At 34.1% G+C, this 23606-nt stretch overlaps 1 protein-coding gene across 1 annotated transcript in view; it reads right to left on the bottom strand.

Annotated features, from left to right (window-relative positions):
• Positions 1-23606, bottom strand: part of LOC306846064 (potassium/sodium hyperpolarization-activated cyclic nucleotide-gated channel 2-like) — a gene marked incomplete at both ends in the record, with an annotated part of 60886 nt that overhangs the window by 33711 nt on the left and 3569 nt on the right. Inside the window, one exon of the mRNA XM_079379154.1 lies at positions 11434-11595. Within this exon, the coding sequence (XP_079235280.1) occupies positions 11434-11595 (162 nt within the window). The remainder of the gene's footprint in view (positions 1-11433; positions 11596-23606) is intronic.

The raw sequence follows: 23606 nt of genomic DNA, 5'->3' as shown, positions 1-23606 counted from the left end.
CTCATTCTGACGGCACCCATTCACTGCAGAGGATCCATTGGTGAGCAAATGATGCAATGCTACATTTCTCCAAATCTATTCTGATGAAGAAACTAACTCATCTACATCTTGGATGGCCTGAGGGTGAGCAAATGTTCATTTCTGGGTACACAGCATGCAAACTTTGCTGTATGCAGTGCACTTGGCCTTTCATGACTCATTATCTGATTTGGCTGCCAATGTTAGGATGTTTTACTCAGAATTGGATTGGAAGTGCAAAAATAACTATTGATTTCCCAGATGATAACTGGACACCACTCTTAACTTCTTTGTTTCAAAATCCTAAAATTTTCGGTAACACTTTATATCGATAGTCCCCTTTAGACATTCTACTAACAGTAAGTAACTTTGCAACTACATGTCAACTAGCAGTCATTAGATTATTAGTAGACTGTCTGTTTAATATCTTCTAACACTTTATTTTTATGGGTCCACAACATACAATATACTAACTATCAGAAACTATGCAAGTATACGTCAACTTATTCTACTAACCCTAAACCTACCCTAACAGTCTACTCTCAGAGTTAGTAGACATGTAGTTGCAATTTAATGAGAATTAGTTGACATGTAGTTAAAAAGTGACTTATAGTTAGTAGCATGTCTAAAGTGGACTATCGAAATAAAGTGTAACCAAACTTTCTCTTGATTTCCAAGTGTAGATGAAAAAAGGTCTGGATTTTCAATGTGGCCTCAGATTTTTGGACCCCACAATATGCAGTATGGAGTAAACAGTATTCCACTGCAAACATATATAGCCTGCATACCTTTCTCCTCCCTTTTCTCCCATGTGGCATGCAAAGTTAAAGAGAAGAAGAAAAGGACTGAGAAAGGAAAAAATGGGAAATGAGGAAAGTATTAAAGTCAGAAGGAGCAGGTCACTGTAGGAACACTGGAGAGAACAAGCATTAATTATACATCAGCCGAGAGTACTTTGCCTTGAAAACAGAAGAAGTAGAGTGTCCATGCTGGAGCTCTGGACACACACACACACACACACACACACACTAAGAGACATTGTGTTTGCAGAATAGAATGGATAGAGAAGGACACTTTTTACAGCAGAATATAAAATCAGTATACTCTCCTAAACCTGCATATACTGTATATTGAGTATCCTGGAGTGGCAATCCCAGCATACTGCATACTGTGCATTATCTACTGGTTGGTTTAGTAATATAAGAATGTGAAACAATTTGTAATAATAAATCTTTCAAGCAATAGAATGCTATGCTGTTGTCACGTGTCCACACTATTTTGCATGTTTAATTAAGCAAGTGGTGTCCATTTTTCATTTGGGAAAACAGTGTAATTTAGCTTTTTTTTTTTTACAATTTTGTATGCAAAAGTCATAATATTTGGCAGATCACAAAATATATTGCTATATAAGATTACTCATACCGTGATATGAGATTTTGGTCACCCACCCTACAGCAAAAATAGTACATTCACATGCATGTGCATTCATGCATGGTATGGTCATATTCTATTCTGAACATACTAATATCTTTTGCAAGGATTTCCCATCTGTAACCAGACTAACCCGAACCCCGAATTACACCTTTTATCAAATAAAATAAAATAATAAATTAAATTAATGAATAGAATAGAATATTGAAATTAAATAAGAAAATTGATTAAAAATTAAATAAATAAATTAAATAAGTAATAAATAAATATATAAAAAAAAAAAAAAATTAAATTAAAAGTAACGAATATGGAAATTAATAAATAAAATTAACTGAAATAAATGGGGGGAAAAATTGATTGAAAAATGAAATAAATAATACACTAAAATGTAATATTTCAAAATACAAACAAACAAATGAAAATAAATATTGCAATAAGGAAATCTAATATTATAGAACAAAAAAAATAAAATTCTGAAATTAGGTAGCCACAAAGACAGCCCACATCTGAGCATGCACACACACAAACAAACACACAATTTACTTCTCCAGCCTGGTGTATGGACTCATTTCGTGGGCTTCTTCAAATAACTTTCAATATCTTGAAGTATGAAAGTGAGAAAAAGTATGTAACAAAAAGGAAGAGAAAATAGGAGCGAATGAGCCTCAGTGGAACTGAGACACTTTCTTGATCACTCTCTCATTCATGCCCTGGTCCGCAGTGATAGGGCAAGAGGCATTATGGGAAGACATTCATTAGCCGTACAGACACGCGTGCCCTGCGGCCGATAAGCTCAGACTCTCGGATTCTGCCTGTAATAGTGCAGTCGGGCCGCCAGCCTGTTCTGACTCTATTTACAATAGCTTATCTAAACGTACAGCAGTCCTCGCATCCTCTGCTGCCAGGACACACGCTGCTGCCCAGGCCCCAGACTCCAGATGCTGTGTAATATATGTTTTTAATCTCAGCCAAGACAATCCAACATCTCTTCAGCGAGCCATTCATCTCCGCGTCTGACCGAGTCAGTGCAGTTTTTCATCAATGCGGCAGTCAGGCGGAAAAGCTTCCTGGGGTAATGATACTATACGTGTGTCTGCTCTTCAGGAGGAAGACATTCAGATGCCGAGTACATTACGGAGCGAAGCAGGATTACATTTCTGATTGCTTCTATATGACACAAAGAGCTTATTTGTCCCCTGTTGACCTTTGACCTGTTGAGTGACACAGCAGTATATGAGAATGATATATTTTTGTGAGCCAAAATTTGAAAATGGTTCCAATGGGTCTTTCTAATGAATTTTTGCTCACTTTCCTGAAATAAAGGTACTCTGATCACATAATGAGTCAAGAAAGAGATGTTAAAAATCATGGTCGATGTCACTGGTGCATTTATCACATTAAAAATATACTGTTCTATTAGATTATGCATACAGTGATATGAGAATTTGATCATACCAACACCCCCAAGCAAAAAATAGTACATTTACATACAGTAAAACGTCCTTGTGTTTTTTTTTTTTTTTAATACTTTTACTTGTCTTGAAGAAGGTGGTTACTAATAATAATTGTTTTTTGTAAACTAAACTAAACTATTCAATTCTATTATTCAGTGAAAATGATTTCAAATGAAAGAGTTCAAGTTTAATGGTGTTGATATTGAAGTCATGTGACCGTAGTGTATTCCATTTAGTGTCTTAATTATGCCAGTTGTATTTAGGCTTCAAAATGCATGAAAGTTGTGAAGAAGATAATCATGAAGAACAAAACATGTTAGAATCCTATTGTTTTTTGAGGAACCAGGGTGATGCTGACTGCACAAATATGCCATCACCACAGGACTTTTAGAGGAGGTTTAGAGGATAATGTAACTGTTCAGTGCTGGCTCTTTCATTGCAATATTACTGTATTTACTGAGATGTTTCACTGAGTTGTTTCTTCTAAAATTCAATAGCTAATTACACTCCTCCATGCCCATCTCCTCCTCTCATCAGTCAGGGTTCGGCCTTCTGATTCTCTGTTGAATTAGACAAATTTCTAAAATGCTACATTAAATTATTGAACTTTTATTAAATCTGCAATACATTTATGTTGGTTCTGTTCTGTTTACCCTGGGGGGTTATTGCTGCTCTCCCTGCTCTTATCCATGCTAGGCTGCATGGATGCACAGGGCGTTCTTGCCCAGAACAGAACCACACCGCCAATCCAAACTGTATGCTAATTATAAGTCACCTTTGACGATAGTGGTCCTGACAGAAATAGACACGAATGAGTTAAGAGTTGTGGTTTGGCTTTTTTTTTTGATGGTCACTTTGACTTTTGACTATAAGTAAAGTTGCACCTACAATTAGCGTGTTAGTACAATATTAGTAGACTGGAAAGGTTAGGGTTTGAATAAGTTGACATGTGCGTGCAAAGTCACTTATAATCAGTAGAATGTCTGTTGGGAGACCATTACAACACTCTCAGAAATAAAGGTACAAAAGCTGTCACTGGGGCAGTACCTTTTCAAAAGGTGCATGTTTGTACCTAAAGGGTCCATTTTGGTACCTTAAAGGTACATATTAGTGCTTAAAGTGTACATATTTGAACCTAATAGGTATAAAAGTTTTGAAAAGGTACTGCCCCAGTGGCAGCTTTTGTACCTTTATTTCTGAGAGTGAATAAAGAGTTAGCAGACATTAAGAAGACAGTACTAATATTCTAATGAGAGTTAGCTGACATGTAGGTTCAGCTTTACTTATTGTCAACAGAATGTTCAAAAGGGACCATCAAAAATAAAGTATTACCAGAGAGTAAGTCTTGCACAAACAGTACAGAAATGTAAAATGAATGTGGAAAGTAGCTCGGATCATTAGAAGAGAATTGTTCGAGTTCATAGTCAGATTTCTGACGTTTGAAAGAGACATAACAAGGCAGCTTTTTGCACAGTGTGAGACATTGTTGAGATCTCTTCTGAGGAGACACGTGATATTGCATTTAAGATTTCAGCATAAATCTATATTTAATACAGGATTTTTTTTTAGGTTCTTACTTTTTATGTGAAGTGACTGAATGGGAAGGCATGAAAATAAGAGTCAAAAATAAGAAAAGAAGATAAAGTCATCAAAGCCTTACTAGAGGTGAAGCATTTTTTTTACCTGCATTGATAAATTGTTTACAGTCTGACCAGGCAATTATGGCATTAAAAATAACACATTTTTGGAGTAAGGAGCAGTCAGCCTTGATTAAAAAGGATTCTGGGAAGCCCATAATGAGAGCGCTCAAAATCTCCTCCAGGTCCATGTTAGCAGCATGTTTTTTCCAAGAGGACTGAAGGCATGTATGGCGAGAGGACTGAGAGCATCTTTGTGTCTCTGGAGGGTTTTTCTCAGAGGGAGAGAAATAACATACTGTGTTTAATCCACTTACACAAGTGAGTCTAAACACACACACACACACACACACACAGAGTACATAAACTCCATTCACATGGCGGAGACTTAAATATACTGTGTAGCCTATATACAGTACACTGCAATTGAAAAGTTTGGAGTCAGTAAGATGTTTTAACACTTCTCTTCAGAGCTGAAAGCATTAAATTGATCAAAAGTGACAGTAAAGTATTTATAATATTATATAATCAAATAAATGCTGTTCTTTTCAACTTTGTATTTAGCGAGACTCAGAAAATACTGAAAAATGTGTCATGTTTTTTTTTTTTTTAAATTGATAATAATCAGGAATGTTTCATGAGCAGCAAATCAGAATGATTTCTGAAGGATCATGTGACACTGAAGACTGGAGTAATGATGCTGAAAATACAGCTTCGATCACAGGAATAAATTACATTTAAAAATATATTCAAATAGAAAACAGATACTTTAAATTGTAATAATATTTCACAATATTACTGTTTTTATTGAATTTTTTATTACATGTACAGGGATCTTACCAACCCCAAACTAAAATAGCTTTATAGACTTGCATGTATAGTATAATGTAGTATATACTATAGTAGTATATAGTAAATGAAGCTACATTAATATTTTTTTCTTCAATTAATCCAGCAAGCAAGTATTATGTTTTAGCATAAATAAATAAGGTTATGACATAACACACACACACAAACACAAACACACACTATTGCATGTTTTGAGAGTATATCCCTGAATATTCTTTATGTATATGTTTAAACCCTCCAGCTATGTGTCTACTGATGTTAGTGTATCCTAAGCTTCCTGCTATCCTAATAGATTTATGTTAGCATTGAGCAACACAGACACACACACACACACACACACACACACACAGCAGTGCACCAGCATTTGTTTACAGATGATTCACTGCATGTGAAGCTCAGATGCCTTGCCATGCTTTGATTTATCTCCAATATCATGAACCTCACTGAGCAGCACAGATGATAATAATTCACATAAGAACAATAATTCAAGGGTTTTTCCATACAGTGATCTCATTCCCTGCTGTAACTGCAAAACCTCACATCTTACTACCTTATAAACTGTATTTAGGGATTTAGGAGCAGTTCAAGTGCTGATCTATTGATCATAATCTGTGCTGTAAACACAGCGGTCGGCGACTGCCAAAAAACATTCATACCTTCACACATTTTCGTACGTTTCTGTGTTGATCCAGCATGCGCGTGTGCGGTTCCAGTAAGATCAATGACGTCCTTTAGGATGCGTTTACTGAAGATGAATGGTCTGTTTCTGTATGTGCACACTAATAATATGAGATGTCAAGCACTCAGTGTAGAAACTCTCCAGAGGCCGAAGCCTGCATCTATGCCAGCTTCCTCTTCCCATTTTATTTGCTTCCTGTGTTCTCATCGTTTTTAGTGGCACGTTCCTTTTTCCTGACGGATTCAGAGAGGACTGTCACAGTTATTCAGTTTTGGCTGCCATTTAATTGTTACACAAATAACCATGGTTCACGCATGTCTCTTTTGCACTCATCTACTGCAATGTAAGCTTAATTCACATAGACCACGAGTCTTTTATTCACACCGAACCTTTTCTCTAAATATTACACAGAATGATATGAATAAATATATATTTAATTCATAAAGGTCATTTAATAAAATGGTGATTTTTAATATCATGTTTAATCTATTTTAAGCATTCTATTAGAAAAAAAATGTAAGCGTTGATAAATTGCATTATGCCATTTCTAATCAATTTTAAAATATGCGAGAGCCATGTGTCACATGATTCTTCAGAAATCATTTTAATATGCTGATTTGCTGCTCGGGAAACATTTTGTATTATTATCAATATTGAAAGCAGTTGTGCTGCTTCAGATTTTTTGTGGTAACCATATTTTTTCATTAATCTTTGATGAATAGAAATTTCAAAAGAAAAGCATACATTAGAAATAGAATCTTTTGTAGCATTGTAAATGTCATTTTTGATCATTTTAATGCATCCTGTCTACATATAAGTATTGATTTCTTTCAAAAAAAATAAAAATCTTACCAACCCCAAACTTAAAGTAATGTAGACTTATACAAGCAACACAAATACCACCTGTTTCTGCTATGGATGTGAAACTTCTCTTTCCTCCTGCATCTGTATACGTAATTCCCCTCTCTTCCATCTCACATTCTCTCTATCTTTCCCTCGTTCTCTGATCTCCAGAGGGACGGTGACCTTAATGTCATGTGTGGCATCATCACGGACCTTCAGTATCCACAGGGACTGAGCAAAAACAACAGCAATAACCCTTTGTTACACAACCCTACGCAACACATCAAACAAACTGATAGCAGCATCACATCAACTATAATACAATAAAAATTCAATCTATGCATTCTTAAAGTCAACATGCATTAAAGTTTGAGCATTATACTTTGTACTACTGCATTACACTTACTACCAAGTGTTTTATGCATTATACTTTGACTACACACCTTTTCACTATTTCCAACAAATAGACCAGAAACAGACTAGGTGTCATTCATTTCCAATAGAAGATATTGGAGATACATTTTAGGACCTCATTTTAGGTTTGGGTGTACGTGATGTGATGTATGAACAATTTATTAAAAGATGGGTGGATATGAATATTTTTTTCTGAAATAATTGTTTTACAAAAGTATTTACATCGATTGGCTCTAGAAAACCTCTTTTGTTTCCCCCAGACATATTAGCGGTCAGCTGTTTTTGGTTTTTGGTTTAGTGTTTGGATTTAAATAAGCAAATACTTAAGAATATATGATTGAATCATTATTGCAGTATTTCATTTGTTTCTGGTATGTTATATGTGTCAACAATTCTTTTAACCCTAACTGATGCATTATGTAGCTTTTTATTTCCTAAAAAACATGCCAATTTCACACATGAATTCCAGATTTAACCTCATTGAAAGTCTTTGGGATGTGCTGGAATAGACTGTACAGAGTGGTTCAACTCTTTCACTGTCAATACAAGATTCCAGACAAAAAGTAATGCAACTCTTGATGGAAATAAGTTTGTGAAAACAATGCCATGCCAAATGCACACTGTTATCAAAGCCAAAGACGGTCCAACCAAATATTAGAGAGTGCAACTTTTTATATTAATATTTATTCACTCTCAGAAAAAAAAGGTACAACGCTGTCACTGGCACAAAAGCTAAAAGGTACATCTTTGTACTTATTTTTACTCCAAAATGGTACATACTAGTGCATTAAAGGTAAATATTAGAACTTTAAATATACATATCAGTGCCTAAAGTGTATATATTAGTATTTTTGAAAGAGTAGCGTTTTTGTATGAGCGTGTACGGTCATAATTCATTCATCATTTTACAATGGTGAATATGCAGGTAACACGACCAGTATAAACTTGTGTGACTGTGATTTTAAAATGCAACAGTCGAATGCATCTTTATTGGAGCAATTTCATTCAACTATTAAATTATATAGAGACGTACAAACAATTCCAAGTGTGTAACATCAAGTCCAGTCTTTTAATTCTTCATATTAAATATCCTGTTTCATTAGAAAATGTTATATTATATTATATATATTATATTAGTAATATAACAATATAGCTATTTTACAAGGACCTTAAAACTGCTGTAACTTCTTTAAAAACCACACATAAAATGTCTCTACCACCTGACATATTTCACTGAAACGTGTCCTAAGAAATACAGTAACTCATACTTCTGTGACAGAAAACTTGTAGTCAATCACTGAGGTTTGCTGATATGAGATTTGCTGTCATGTATTTGCAGGGGATTTTGGAGGGAGAACATGTGGCTGAAGAGATTAGCTAGCAAAGTTGACAAACATCACTTACAGTAGATGAACTTTAAGAAGCTGAACCCTTTAAGATTGGCTGTTGTGTGAAAAAAAGCATGTGGGGTCGGAACAACATGAGAGTGAATAAATAACAGTGGAGTTTTCAGTTTGGTGTGAACTATCCAAATGTTTTTCAGAGGTGTGTGTGTGTGTGTGGTGTCTGGCCCTCTAAACAGGTTCTTTCATGTTTGTTTGAGAGATGTACAAAGAGCACAGCTGCTTTGGCACATCTCTAAACCTGAACGTTTACACACGCACACACACACACACACACTTTTATCTCCACTGCCATCACCCTGTCTCATCTGATCCACACCAAACAGCCCTGAGCCGGGCAACAACACACACTTACTCACAGTTTCATCACACACTTCAACAGAGAGATGCTGTATGAACTAGAGGTAGTGCTGACAACTCAATGAGAGAAGACAAAAAGACTGGAAAAAACACAGAAACCTGGGAAAATCACTTAACTGAGATGAGACTCTGATGAAGACCTCAGAGAAAATTCACAAATGAGATCTATTTGATATCTTATTTACTTGAGCGATGAGAGTCTCCTGCTTCTTAAGGGTTTCTCCTGAGAAAGACTCCAGTAATCTCACATGTGTCTCCACTAGAGTTTCAAATGAGATCTCGACAATGTCTCAAACTGTGCTCCGATTTGCAAAAATACATTACTTCTCAAACATAATATCTAGAAATTGTAATATCTCAAGTTGTTTTTTTTCCTAGACAACAAGATTAAACAGAGAACAAATTGAGAATCTTCTGCTTCTCAGATGTTTCTCCTGAGAGATGGACTCCAGTAATCTCATATGTGTCTCCTCTAGAGTTTCAGAAGAGATCTCAACAATGTCTCAAACTGAGCTCAGATTTGCAAAAATACATCTTAAACATAATATTGAAAAAATGTAACCTCAAATATCTCAATTGTTTTTTTCTTAGATAACAATTATATTAAATGGAGAACAATTAGAGACTTTTCTGAAGTGGTTCTTAGATGTTTCTCCTGAGAGAATGACTCCAGTAATCTCACATGTGTCACCTCTAGAGTTTCAGCCGAGATCTCAGCAACTTCTCGGTGTTCAGATTTCCAAATGCATTGGATCTTGTATATAACATCTAAAAATTGTAATATCTCAAATATCTAAATTTTTCTACTTAACAACATTGAGATTACACGGAGAACAAATTGAGACTTTTCTTAAGTCTCCTGCTTCTCAGATGTTTCGGTCCTAAATGAGAAAGTCTGCAGTAATCTCGCATGTGCCTCCACTAGAGTTTCAGACGAGATCTGAACAATGTCTCACACTGTGCTCATATAGCAAAAATACATTGCAAATAGCATTTCTAAAATTGTAATTTCTCAAATACCTTCATAGTTTCTCCTAGACAACAAGATTAAATGGAGAACCAATTGAGACTTGTTGTTGACTCTAGTTTCTAGTTTCAGAAGAGATCTCAACAATGTCTCAAACTAGGGGTGACCCCGAATAGTGTCGACGATTCGATGCTTCGATGGGAGGAGCCCGATTCAAATCCCAATCTCACAGTTGAATATTCGCGGGGTGTTATGATCATACCATTTTGGCTAAATGGGGGTGCTCAAGTCTTTGATTTCACATAAAACTTTAAGTTAATATACAGCTCATTAAAATAATGCTGTAAATTAGAATCTGAAAAGAAAGAAGCTTAATAAATAAATCCAACCACCCGTATAGATTTAAATTTCACTTTCCATAATCTGTGGCCAACAGAGGATCTTGGCGGCAGGGATTTAAATCTTTAACAAGACTCAAATTGACACAGGCATGTGAAAGACTGGATTTTTTTCAATCAGGTAGGGTACAACTTACCGATTTCAAAACACTTCAACTGGTTTATGTGTATATAAATATGTGTTACTGAGTTACGCAGTAAAATGCTTCATTGTAGTATAGGGTGATTAAATCTTCAGCACGCTCGCATGTCCATAAAAAGAGTTCATTCAGAGCTGCGCAGACACGTTCACTTATGCATTCGGGGCATTTTGTACAGATAGCCTATAAGTCGTAATATAACGTTATGTTGTATAAATAACGAAGCGTATTCTATATGAGATAAATGATGAGTTTAATCCCACTGATTAAAAACCTGCTATCAAAAGCTTCATTCTACTGTTCATCTTCAGCGCGCGCAGCTCAAAACAGAAATGCAGAACATTAATAACTCCTTTAGACTCAATATGAGTTGCTCACTATTTGTTTTATATCTCTATACTTTTACTGTGACAACTATTTAACACAAAACTGAAAATATTAAGTCTCCTGAGCTATTAAAGAACAACCTCTGAGAAATTACGTTTTCTTCTTGTGCAGCATGGAGATCAATTTCATTATGACTAGGTAAACATTATTAGATGTTGCAGACAACATCTGAATCTATCTGGGAACCTTAATTTAGCTGGTCAAAGACAATCAGGTAATATCAGCAAATAGATTCTGGTTAATAGAATTCAGATTCATTCAATTCAAGTACCCCACTTGGAGATTCGCTTTGTGAACCAATTTTCTTAATATTTGCATTGCGGGGTGCTGTATTGTCTGGTGGCACATGCTGAGTCGGCCTGGCAGAGACTCTCATTCTCTGCAGTCTTTTGTTATGTATGTGCAAAGACGCATTCGTGAAAAACATATGAAAATGGAAAGTTCGAAACATACCACCATCTTGTTGAGGGAGACCCAGCAGTCGGAGGGGAAGTCTTGCAGCATGGGCACCAGAAACTGCAGACACCCGTCCCAGTGGCACAGCAGCAGCATCATCGCTATCAGGTTAATAATCCGCATCACCGCGCTCGCCAGGTCATACGTCATATGGAAGATCTGCGGGGGGAGAATCATTTGAAGAAGCTTGTGAAAGTTCAAAAATATAAAAGTGAGCATGTTCAGGAAACCTGTCTGGGCTCAGTAATTATTTTTGCAGTTCTGTTTGGTGCCACTGGAGACACAAAAAAATACATACTTCCCTATTAAAAACCACTTTTTGGTGATTTTATAAACATTAGTTAATGTGTTTGTTAATAATTAGTCATAAATTACATTTAAAGTTTATGATTAATTGTTATTTATGCTATGTAATATATAGATGTGTGTGTTTGTTTGTGTGTATGTGTGCATGTGTTTATACTTGCAATTTTAATTGCCAGTATAAAGAACTATGCTTTATATGAAAAAGTGCCTTGACTTTGACAAAAAGAGGCTTAAACGTTGCCTTACACATATTTCCTCCATAGAAAATGATATATTACAGTGTTTGTTCAGTAGATTTGTAGATTAGACTTTCTGGCACTTTCCTTGTCCAGAGGGTTTGTCTAAAGCCCAACAGCAGCTATGCATGAGTCCTCCTGGGTTTACTTAGTGGAAAGACAAAGACAGTTTGCAAGTAGATAATCAGACCTCTGTGCATTTTGAAATGTAACCACAGGTCTCATTCTCATCTCTCTGTCTTTCTGTTTTCAGCAGTAGGTTATTCATGTGTTCTCTACAGAATATCAAAGCGGATGAACAGATGAGCCAGCATCTATCAACATCATAGAGTCACTTCAAAAGAAATTTGCATGCACGATTTGATCTTTATTGTCAAGTAATACCATTTTGTAAATGTGTTCACTAGTGTCAGTGGTTATGCATGGATAAAATAAAAATTATATACATATTTTGTCTGTCTGGCAGCGGTAGCAAATGATGATGTATAGACATCCACTAAAATAAAATCTAAAATAAAATCTTGTCTGTTAGACAATGCCAAGGAATTATGATGTATGTACTCACTCTATGTCTTATGCATTAGAATAAAATAAAATAAACTGAAATAAAATAAAATAACTTTTTTCTGTCAGACAATGGCAACAAATTATGATGTATGGACTTGTTAAATGTCTTTTACATTAAAATAAAACAAATAATAAATTAAATATATATTATATAATATAAATATAAATTGTAAAATAAAATAATATAATAAATAAAATTGTGTCTGTTAGACAACGCCAACAATTGATGATGTATAGACTTGCACTATGCTGTTTGCATTAAAAAATAAAATTAAATAATCCCCAAAACTGGTTCACTGAGTCCATCAGACAACACAAACACAGGTCCTGGATCAAGTTCAGAGATCCTTCAGAAGGCTTTTCTTTAATTGACCTGCTCTTCGTAGAAACATTGACTCAGGCCCTGAAAACGCAACTTGATTAATGAGCCTCATCAAACATCTTCCACATCAAATGACCATCAGACACTGGACATTTGTTACCGCTCAAAGCAGCAGACAACTACACAGCAAGACACTCACCCCACGCCTCACGGAAACACTGAGAACCTCCAACTGAACATACACCACCATAAATCACATTACATGAAACATCATTTAGTTGTTTTAAGATGAACAAATCTAAATAAGAAGCACTGGATCACGAATGAAGGAAAACCAGGTTAATCAGCCAGTGAATATTGCATTTGTTTACTAATATAAAAAATGTTTTTTTCCTAACTAGATCATACTAACCTGATTCATTACTACAATACTTTTCCAAGTATGGAAACATTTTGATTTTTAAATGTTTTTAATAAAGTCTCTTCTGCTCACCAAGGCTGCATTTATTTGTTTATTTATTGGATGTTTAAATGTCCAAAATCCAGCTACTTCTGAAAAGAAAAAAGTGTTAATAATAAACTAAGTTATTAATATGGTAAATACACGAAGACAAAAGCGAACAAACCAAAATGCCACCGAAGAAAATCAGCAGTGTGGTTGAGGATGAATTTTGACTTGATCTGATGGATGAAGTTAAACAACTGAAGAACCTTTTGAAAGAGAAGGACAAGAAAATTGAAGGACTGGAGAGAAGAATTGATGAGCTGGAGCAATATACAAGAATGGAGGATTTAATTATAAGCGGACTGGAAACAAAACACCGGACGTACGCCAGTACAATGGCCAGAGACAGAGACGGAGAAGGCACCCTACCAGAGGAACTACAAACGCTGGAAAAGCAAAGGTTCTTTGAAAGCCAGAATATGATCATTCAGAGCGATAATGTTGTGGCCTGTCATACCCTTCCACGAAGGAATGGCGGAGCGAAGCCTGCAATAGTTGTAAGGTTTGTGAATCGGAAACATAAAGCCGAGTTACTGAGGCAGGCAAAGAAGTTGAAGGGTACAGGAGTGTACCTGAATGAACATCTTACAAAAGAGAATGCTGACATCGCTAGACATGCACTCATTTTGAGGAAACAAAACAAGATACAAGCTACATGGACAAGAAATTGCAACGTGATGATACGGCTACATGGAACTCCTGAAGAAGCTAAAGTATATGCAATAAGAGAACTCAATGAACTTGATCAGTATGGATAAGTGATGGCTGTTACGGCATAATGGATCACCTAAAGAAGTCAAAGAACACACTGTAAGAGAACGCTATGAATTGGATCAGTATGGATAAGTGAAGACTCTGTGAAGGAATATTCATATGGACTCAAAAGGATTATCGATATGATGGATATAAGGAATTTTTGCTCCCATTTAGAGATGTTGATGATGGGGAGTTGGTCAATATTCAAATGGACTGTGTGTCTGACCGCTTACAATGTCACTGTAAGTATGATAATTTGAATCCTTCAAATCCTTCAATTACGCGGATCATAAAATGTACGAGATTGAAAATGATATTGACCCGGAAAATCACTTTTTTAATGATGTAAATAACAATTGTTGAGTATTATACAGAAGATAAATATTAAAAACATTGTTTGTTTAAGAGGACTGTAAAGAAGCAAAAAAAAAAAAAGAGGACAAACCATGGATTACTAAGGGAATAGAGAAAGCATGTACAAAGAAAAATGCATTGTAAAATAAATTTATAGCAACTATGAAATTGTAATACAAGCGGAAAATAAATAGAAGATCTATAAAAATAAATTAATAAGTATTATAAGATTTAGTAAAAGGGACTACTATAATAAGTTATTGGACAAGCATAAGAATAATATACAAACAACATGGAAAGTACTTAATATTATAATTAAAAAGAATACTGGAAAAGTTGATTACACAAATTATTTGTTAATGATGATAAATTAAGTATAAATAAAATGAATGACATTGTCAATTAATTTAATGAGTATTTTGTAAATATTGGGAGCAATTCATGGAGCAAAGAACTGGGGATAGGATAGATGAAATGAATATTTCCAGTAATGATTATTCAATGTTTATAAGGGGAGTTAAAAGGAAATACTCGACATTGTTAACAACTGTAAGAATAAATATTCCACTGATTGTAATGATATTGACATGTCGTTAATAAAAAATATTATAGAACATATAGTAAAACCCTTTACACACATTTGTAATCAGTCCTTTTTAACAGGAATATTCCCTAGTAATATGAAAACAGCTAAAGTTATTCCTATTTTTAAAAATGGAGGTCGTCACTGTTTTTCCAACTACAGACCAATTTCAAATTTTAGAGAAAATATTTGTGCGCAGGCTTGATAATTTTATAGATAAACACAAATTATTGAGTGATCATCAGTATGGCTTTAGATCAAACAAGTCGACCTCAATAGCTGGGATGGAACTGGTGGAAGAGATTTCTTCTTCATTGGATAATAATGAATATACTGTGGGGGTGTTCCTAGATTTAAAAAAAAACTTTTGACACTATTGATTATGGATTATTGATGATGAAACTGGAGAGATATGGTATAAGAGTTACCTCGATGACAGATATCAATTTGTACAAATTAATAATATTAAATCAGATTTAATGAAAGTTACTTGTGGTGTTCCACAAGGTTCAGTGCTAGGCCCTAAGTTGTTTGTACTGTACATAAATTATATTTGTAAAGTGTCTAAAGTATTAAAAATGGTTTTGTTTGCTGCTGATACTAACTTATATTGTTCTGGGAGAAGTTTGGAACAGCTTCTGAATACAGTGGAAATCGAATTGAGGGTTTTCAAAAAATTGTTTGATGATAACAGACTTTCACTGAATTTAAGTAAAACTTATTAATGAGGAAATAGAAAGAGTGTACAAAAAATACATTTTGGGGTGTTATAATTGATCATAAATTATGTTGGAAATCACATATTAATCATGTAAAAACAAAGATGTCAAAATCCATTGCAATATTAAATAGAATAAAACATATTTTGAAAGAAAAAACGTTATATATATTGTATTGTGCGCTCATAGTTCCATACATTACTTATTGTGTGGAGGTGTGGGGTCACACATATAAAACCAATTTAAATTCAATATATATGTTACAAAAGAAAGCTATTAGGATTGTCAAAAGGGTTGATTATTACCAACAAATAAATTGTTTATTAATTTACATGCATTAAAATTTGTAGATTTAATTGATTTATATACTTTACAGTTAATGTACAGTTTACTTTACAGTTTTGTATTCAGAGGCTGTTCAAAATAAGAGAAAGTCAGTATAATTTAAGAGGATTGTATATGTTCAAAAAAGTAAGGGCAAGAACTAATGCAAAAAGTAGGTGCTTATCTGTTAAAGGGGTAAATCTATGGAATAAATGTGATAAGGAACTAAAAATATGTAATTCACGTTGCCAATTTAAGAAAATGTATAAAAAATAAGGTGATAAACAATTAAATTGTGGTTGTATTGTGAAAAAATTGAAGTAATAGCTGGAGTGTGTATTTTTATGTTTGTCTTGAATTATGTTTGTACATTTTGGGAAATGTTTTTGTAATATTGTTTATTTTGTGTTATTTGACGTGAAAAGTGTCGCCCATTCAGTTAATTATGTATAAAGGGTAGGCATAATAAGCAAGGCCTCTGCCTACACCTTTTTCGGTAATTATGTATTTTTATTTATTTTGTAAAAATTTGTCTGTGAGGACCGGAATAAAATTTATTGATTATTGATTTGATCAAAAATACAGTAAAAACAGTAATATTGTAAAATATTATTATAATTTAAAATGTAAATCACTCCTATTTTCAGCATCATTACTCCAGTCTTCAGTGTCACATGATCCTTCAGAAATCATTCTAATATGCTGATTTGCTGCACAATTATTTTAAAAGCATAAATTTCTACTAAAAAACACGCATACCCCAAACATTTGAATGGTGGTATATCATTTCTGTTTAAATATGAAGCAGCACAACTGTTATCAACATTGATAATAATCAAAAATGTTTCTTGAGCAGCAAATCAGCATATTAGAATGATTTCTGAATGATCATGTGACACTGAAGCCTGGAGTAATGATGCTGAAAATTCAGCTGTGTATCACAGGAATACATGACATTTTAACATATATTCACATAGAAAACACTTATATTCAGTTGTAATAACATTTACCTTTTTGTGTGTTTTTACAGCACATCAATGCAGCCATGGTGAGCATAAGAGACTTCATTAAAATGTTTAAAAATCATGATAAGTGCATTACTGTATTAATTTACCAAAGAGAATCCAGTTTTACTGTTTGTGTTTCACTCTGCACTTCGTCTTCAACATTGTGCCTTTGCATTGTCTGGGATTCAAACGATGATTTGTTCATTCACTCCGTCTAACTCAATTTCCTGAGCCGGTTCCCAGTGCAAATGCTAACTAAGAGATTTGCTCCCATTTGGATCTGGTATCTGGTTTCCATGAGGACAGCTGGGATTTGCTGGAGCGCAGAGGAGCTTTACTTCCTGCAGAGCAGGATCCAGAACTCAGTCCAGCCAATCGACCTTCCTGCTGCAGTGCATCAAGTAAACTAGATATCAACAACCAGATTCTGCTGTGTTACACTGGATTTATTTACTACTTAATACTATTTTTTTTTAGAAAGGATGCATTACATTTATCCAAAGTGACAGTAAAGACATTTATAATGTTATAAAAGAAGTGTATTTTAAATAAATGCTGTTCTTTTGAACTTTCTATTCTGAATCCTGAAAAAAATGTATCACAGTTTCCACAAAAATATGAAGCAGCACAACTGTTTTCAACATTGATGATAATCAGAAATGTTTGTTGAGCAGCAGATCAGTATATTAGAATGATTTCTGAAGGATCATGTGACACTGAAGACTGGAGTAATGATGCTGAAAATTCAGCTTTTAGTTATTTAAAGCTGAAATAATATTTCACAAAAACAGTTTTTACTGTATGTAAAACTATGTATGTTTAACTCTATGTAAAACTGTTCACAGACCAAATTCTTAAACTGCAGTTCATTATTGTGGTATCATCAATTCAGACCATGCATCTAAATGGTACGGGGAAAAAACCCTGTCTAAATGGGCAGCTCTTGGACTTATCAAGCTGTATTTCTTTTATTTTAACATTCATCTACCGTAATATCAAGCCATTGTGTGTCTTTGTTTACCTTCTTCACAGCACAGAGTGACTCCGGTTGGTTTGGCATAACAACAATTCTATTCTAAATGCTTATTGATGCAACAACTGTTTCTGTTTGAACTTATCTGACTCCAAAATCTCAGTGTATTGAGTGGCTCTTCCAGGTGAAGGAAAACAGCGCTCAGAATGCATAATCATAATAATATAATTACAGCAGAGCACTGCTGAATTAGACGTCTAATCAACACTGAACCTTCATTTACAAGCACATGAGATGGCAAAAAAAAAAAAAAAGATATTAAATATATTATAACATTCATATTACAATAATAATATAAAAATGTATTGCTTACCATAGAAAATGTTAAGAAAATAATACTTTTATTAATCAAGGACGCATTAAATTAACTAAAAGTGGCAGTAGAAACATTTATATTGTTGAAAAAAGATTTCTGCTTCAAATAAATAAAGTGATCATTTTTGCAATTCAGTTTGGTGGCACTAGAGACTAAAATTACACACTTCGCTATTCAGAAACAGAAACAAAATAGCACTTTACAATATATTTACATTTACACAAAATGTTTTTATTAACATTAGATAATGCACTATGTACCATTAACTTCATTAATTAATTATATGTTAATTTATGCATATAGTAATACATTTGTAACATTTTAAGTCATTGCATTTCAAGTTTAAATTAACATTAGTACATTAATTAAAAATGAACAATAATACATTTGTATATTAAATACTGTACAAATTGTTGTTTGTGATTAAATTTATGATATATATACACAGTGCTGACTGAAAGTTTGTGAACCCTTTAGAATTTTCTATATTTCTGCATAAATATGACCCAAAAACATCATCAGATTTTCATATAAGTCCTGAAAGCAGACAACGAGAACCGGATCAAACAAGTGAGAGAAAAATATTTTCTTTGTCATTTATTTATTGAGAAAAATTATCCAGTGTTACATATATGCGTGTTGGATTAGCATTTAATTTAAAGGTGAAATTAGAGTCCATCTGTCAGGTGTTTTCAGTCAGTGACCTGTTTTATTCAAAGAACAGGGATCTATTAAAGTCTGATCATGTTTGTGGAAGTGAATCATGTCACAAACAAAGGAGATTACGGAGGACCTCGGAAAAAGAGTTGATGTTGCTCGTCAGGCTAGAAAAGGCCACAAAACCATCTCTAAAGGGTTTGGACTCCACAAATCCACAGTCAGATAGATTGTGTACAAATGGAGGAAATTCAAGACCGCTGTTACCTTCCTGAGAAGTGGTCGACCAACAAAGATCACTCCAAAGCAGAACGTGTAATAGTCTGTGAGGTTGCACAACTTCCCAGGGTAACTTCTAAGCAACTAAAGGCCTCTCTCACATTGGCTAATGTTAATGTTCATGAGCCCACCATCAGGAGAACACGGAGCAACCATGGTGAGCATTATCCAGTTTCCAAAAGGAAACATTTGTACATGCGGGCAGAGTCGAACCATCTAGATAACTCGTTTTCTAAGAGCAGGTCATTTTATGTTTGTAGATTGCGTTGAGTTGTTCCCTCACGCGTGTGGTGAATGCAAACACGTCTGAACTTCCAGAAGAGGCAGGAACACTGTGTCTCACCTTTACTGCGCTTTCCTACAGGAGCCCAACAGAGAGTTAACAAGCCAGGTCTCTGTACTGCATTGGTCTAATTGCATACTGCAGACAAATTACCAATCACAACCTCATAATTATGCAAAGTAGCCACTTCTGACTGCACCGCCGGCCCACCCCATCCACACGCAGCATCTTAATTGATAAAAGACGGTTATCGTACTTCAGTGCTACAGACCTGGAGCTTATTCTGTTCGATCTGGAGGGAGTTATTGATGAACAACAGGAGTTCAGTTTATGTCATGTTTGTGTTTAATGAACAAACTATTTTCCGGGTCAAATAAAATGCGTTAGCATTGGGAACGTTTAAACTCACATCAGTGGTAATCCCAAATAACCCAAAGCAGAAGACCCTTAATGTTTCTTTGTTTTTTTTTTAAACGGGTAGCCGATTATCATACTGGAAGCATAATAAATGTTAATTAAGTAAATTGTTAAGGGATTTAAGTGGCACTGAGGAGTCAGTGTTAATTACGACCAACTATTTGTCTTGAAACAAATTAATTTACCAGTTGAGATCTTTATTTTGTGACAGCTTCTATTATTGCGCAGTAATATAGCTGAACAAATATACATATCTTAATGTTTCTTAATGAGCGCACATAGTTATTTTCACTACAGTAACACCAGGGAAAATTATACTTAATCATGTGTACATATGTGCAACGGTAATAATATGTGTGACCCTGGAGCACAAAAGCAGTCTTAAGTCGCTGGGGTATATTTGTAGCAGTAGCCAAAAATACATTGCATGGGTCAAAATTATTGATTTTTCTTTTACGCCAAAAATCATTAGGATATAAAGTAAAGATCATGATCCATGAAGATATTTTGTAAATTTCCTACCATAAATATATCAAAATTATTTTTTGATTAGTAATATGCATTGCTAAGAACTTCATTTGAACAACTTTAAAGGTGATTTTCTCAATATTTCGATTTTTTTGCTCCCTCAGATTCCAGATTTTCAAATAGTTGTATCTTGGTCAAATATTGTCATATCTTAACAAACCATATATCAGTGGTTATTTATTCAAAGCTTATTTATTCAGCTTTCAGGTGATGATACATCTCAATTTTGAAAAATTGCCCCTTTTGACTGGTTTTGTGTGGGCCAGGGTCACATATTTACCTACATATGCTACTGTTTGTACTGCTGCATTTATTTGATTAAAAATACAGTAAAAACAGCAATATTGTGAAATATTTTTACAATTTCAAATAACTGTTTTCTATTGTAATATATATTTAAAATGTCATTTATTCCTGTGATCAAAGCTGGATTTTCAGCATCATTACTCCAGTCTTCAATGTCACATGATCCTTCAGAAACCGCTCTAATATGCTGATTTGAAGCTCAAGAAACATTTATTATTATTATTCATGCTGAAAACAGTTGAGGTGCTTCATATTTTGTGAAAACCATCATGCATTTCATTTTTCAGGATTCTCTGATGAATAGAAAGTTCAAAAGAACAGTATTTATTTGAAATAGAAATCTTTTGTAGCATTATACATGTTTTTACAGTCGCCTTGCTCGATTTAATTAATTCTTGCTGTATAAAAATCTATATTATTGACTCCAAACTTTTGAAAAGTAGTGCATATTTTTAACAAAAACATTTTAAAACAAAAATGACACTCGCAAAGATTTTCTTTTTTTTTTTTGAGTGTTGACACAAACACAGTCTTAAATCAATTCACACAACTTAAGATACGAAAAATAAAGAATCCACCAAATGAAATGCCATTTTTGCAACTGATGAAACATCTAAATTGACTCCTGTTCTCACAAACATCAAACCGTTGTAAATGCAAGATGAGTTGATAATAATTTGGATTCCCTTTCTCAGAAGAGACTGTACATTTTAAATGTATCTGCAATTTTGTTGACTTTAAGCAGTCCAAATGTTGCATAATTATATATTGTCAGCAAAATCATTGCAGAAATGATATATATCAACCTATTTTCTGAACGTGGTGATGCCCAGAGCAGTGATTCAGAAACTCATTGACTGACAGAGGCTTTGACATGAAGCTTTAATTAGAGACAAAAGTGTGACTGAACTGTTTCAAAGAGCCGTCAGAACTCCGCTAGAGTCTGTCTGGACTTTGACAAGACAACCGTCAACACGTTTCTGATCAATTAATCAGTGTTAAAGCCCCCATCTGCTCTCTGCAGGGCTCTGCACCCATAGGACAGGGGAAAAAAACAGGAACATTTCTGTAATATCAACTGTTTTTCCTAGACAACAACAAGATCACATCAGATTTAATGAGAGACTTCTGCTTCTCAGATATTTATCCTCAGAAAAAGAGCCAAATCTCTCATTCAGAGAAGGGATTTCAACGTCTCAAACCAAGAAAGTCTTCAATTAAACTTCATAGAACTCATATATTTCGCATTAAAGACAAAATACCGCTCTGTACTTTTGCTGTATGTCTCAATATGTCAAAAATGTGTGTATACATGTATTTTTAGGAGAAAATATGTCTATTTTCTAAATGCATGTTATGGAACTTGTTAACAATTCATCCGTGGATGTTTCATTTTTTAAAAATGCTTTGACCTTGTAATGTTTAATCAAAATCTCATAACTTTAGCTTCCCAAATCATTTAGTCTTAAACCCCACCCCCATGTTTAAACTCCGCCCCTGCCAGCTTACAATTATCTGCCTGGACATTTGAGTGCCGCGCCCACATCTCAACACCCAATCAGCACCTGATGCATTAGAACCAAGTCTCCGCCTAGATTTTTTCTTTTTCCATAATCCGTTACACTCAGATGTATGTCACAATACAGAAAAACAGATGTGACGCTACTACCGTTTCATCACAACTTTAAACAAACTTAATTGAAGATTCCATTAAACCTCCACTAAAGGTATAAAAGAGCATCTGAGTGGTTTTGGTCGGTAGGCCCATGGTTCACCTGTGCCAACTGAGACCGGCACATCTCCGCACCTTTCACATCCTCTATTTCTATTAAGTATGTCTAAGCATCCACAGTCCATTTGTGTCAACCAGGAGAATAATCCTCCACTCGCGCTCATATTTCATTCAGATATTACACAGAGCATGCAAAGTTCACGCTGGAGCAGATGCAGTTTTTTATGTAACAAACCACATTAGTTAAAACATTGAGTATTTGTAGAGCAAATAATTTAAAAAATATTAAGATCTTGTATATTTAACTACGGAAGCCCATTTTTGTCAAAGAAGAAATAACTCATGCTTTGGTAAATCTTGGTAAATTAAATATTATGACAAATTATGACATTTTAAGTCATAACTTGTGAGTTAAAAAGTCAATATTATGAGATTAAGTCGAAATTATGAAATAAACCGTTTACATTCATAATTTCATAAATTACGTTTACATTATTATTTAGACTTTTTATGTCATAATTAAGAGTTTGTATCTTATGATTATGGCTTTTTTTTATCTCATAATGACTTATGTCATAAATATAATTGTTTTCATAATTATGACTTTTTATCTCAATTTTGAGATCTCAATTTCAATGTTTTATGTCATAATTAAGAGTTTTTATCTTTTACTTTTTATGTCACAAATGACTTGTGTCATAATTTAGATTTTTATCTCAATTTACTTTTCATCTCATAATTTAGATTTTTAATCTCATAATTTCTGTCTGTTTTATGTCATAATTATGGCTTTTTATCTCATCTTTTCTGGCTTACCTCTTAATTATGACTTCTCATAATTTCTGATTTATGTTATAATTATGACTTTTTATCTCATAATTTCAAATTATATGTCTTTTTACGTCATAATTCTAATTTATCAAAGCATGTTTTTTTTTTC

The sequence above is a fragment of the Barbus barbus genome, assembly GCF_936440315.1.
Source record: "Barbus barbus genome assembly, chromosome: 26".
In the NCBI taxonomy this organism is placed as follows: Eukaryota; Metazoa; Chordata; class Actinopteri; order Cypriniformes; family Cyprinidae; genus Barbus; species Barbus barbus.
This window is presented reverse-complemented; position numbering and strand designations above follow the sequence as displayed.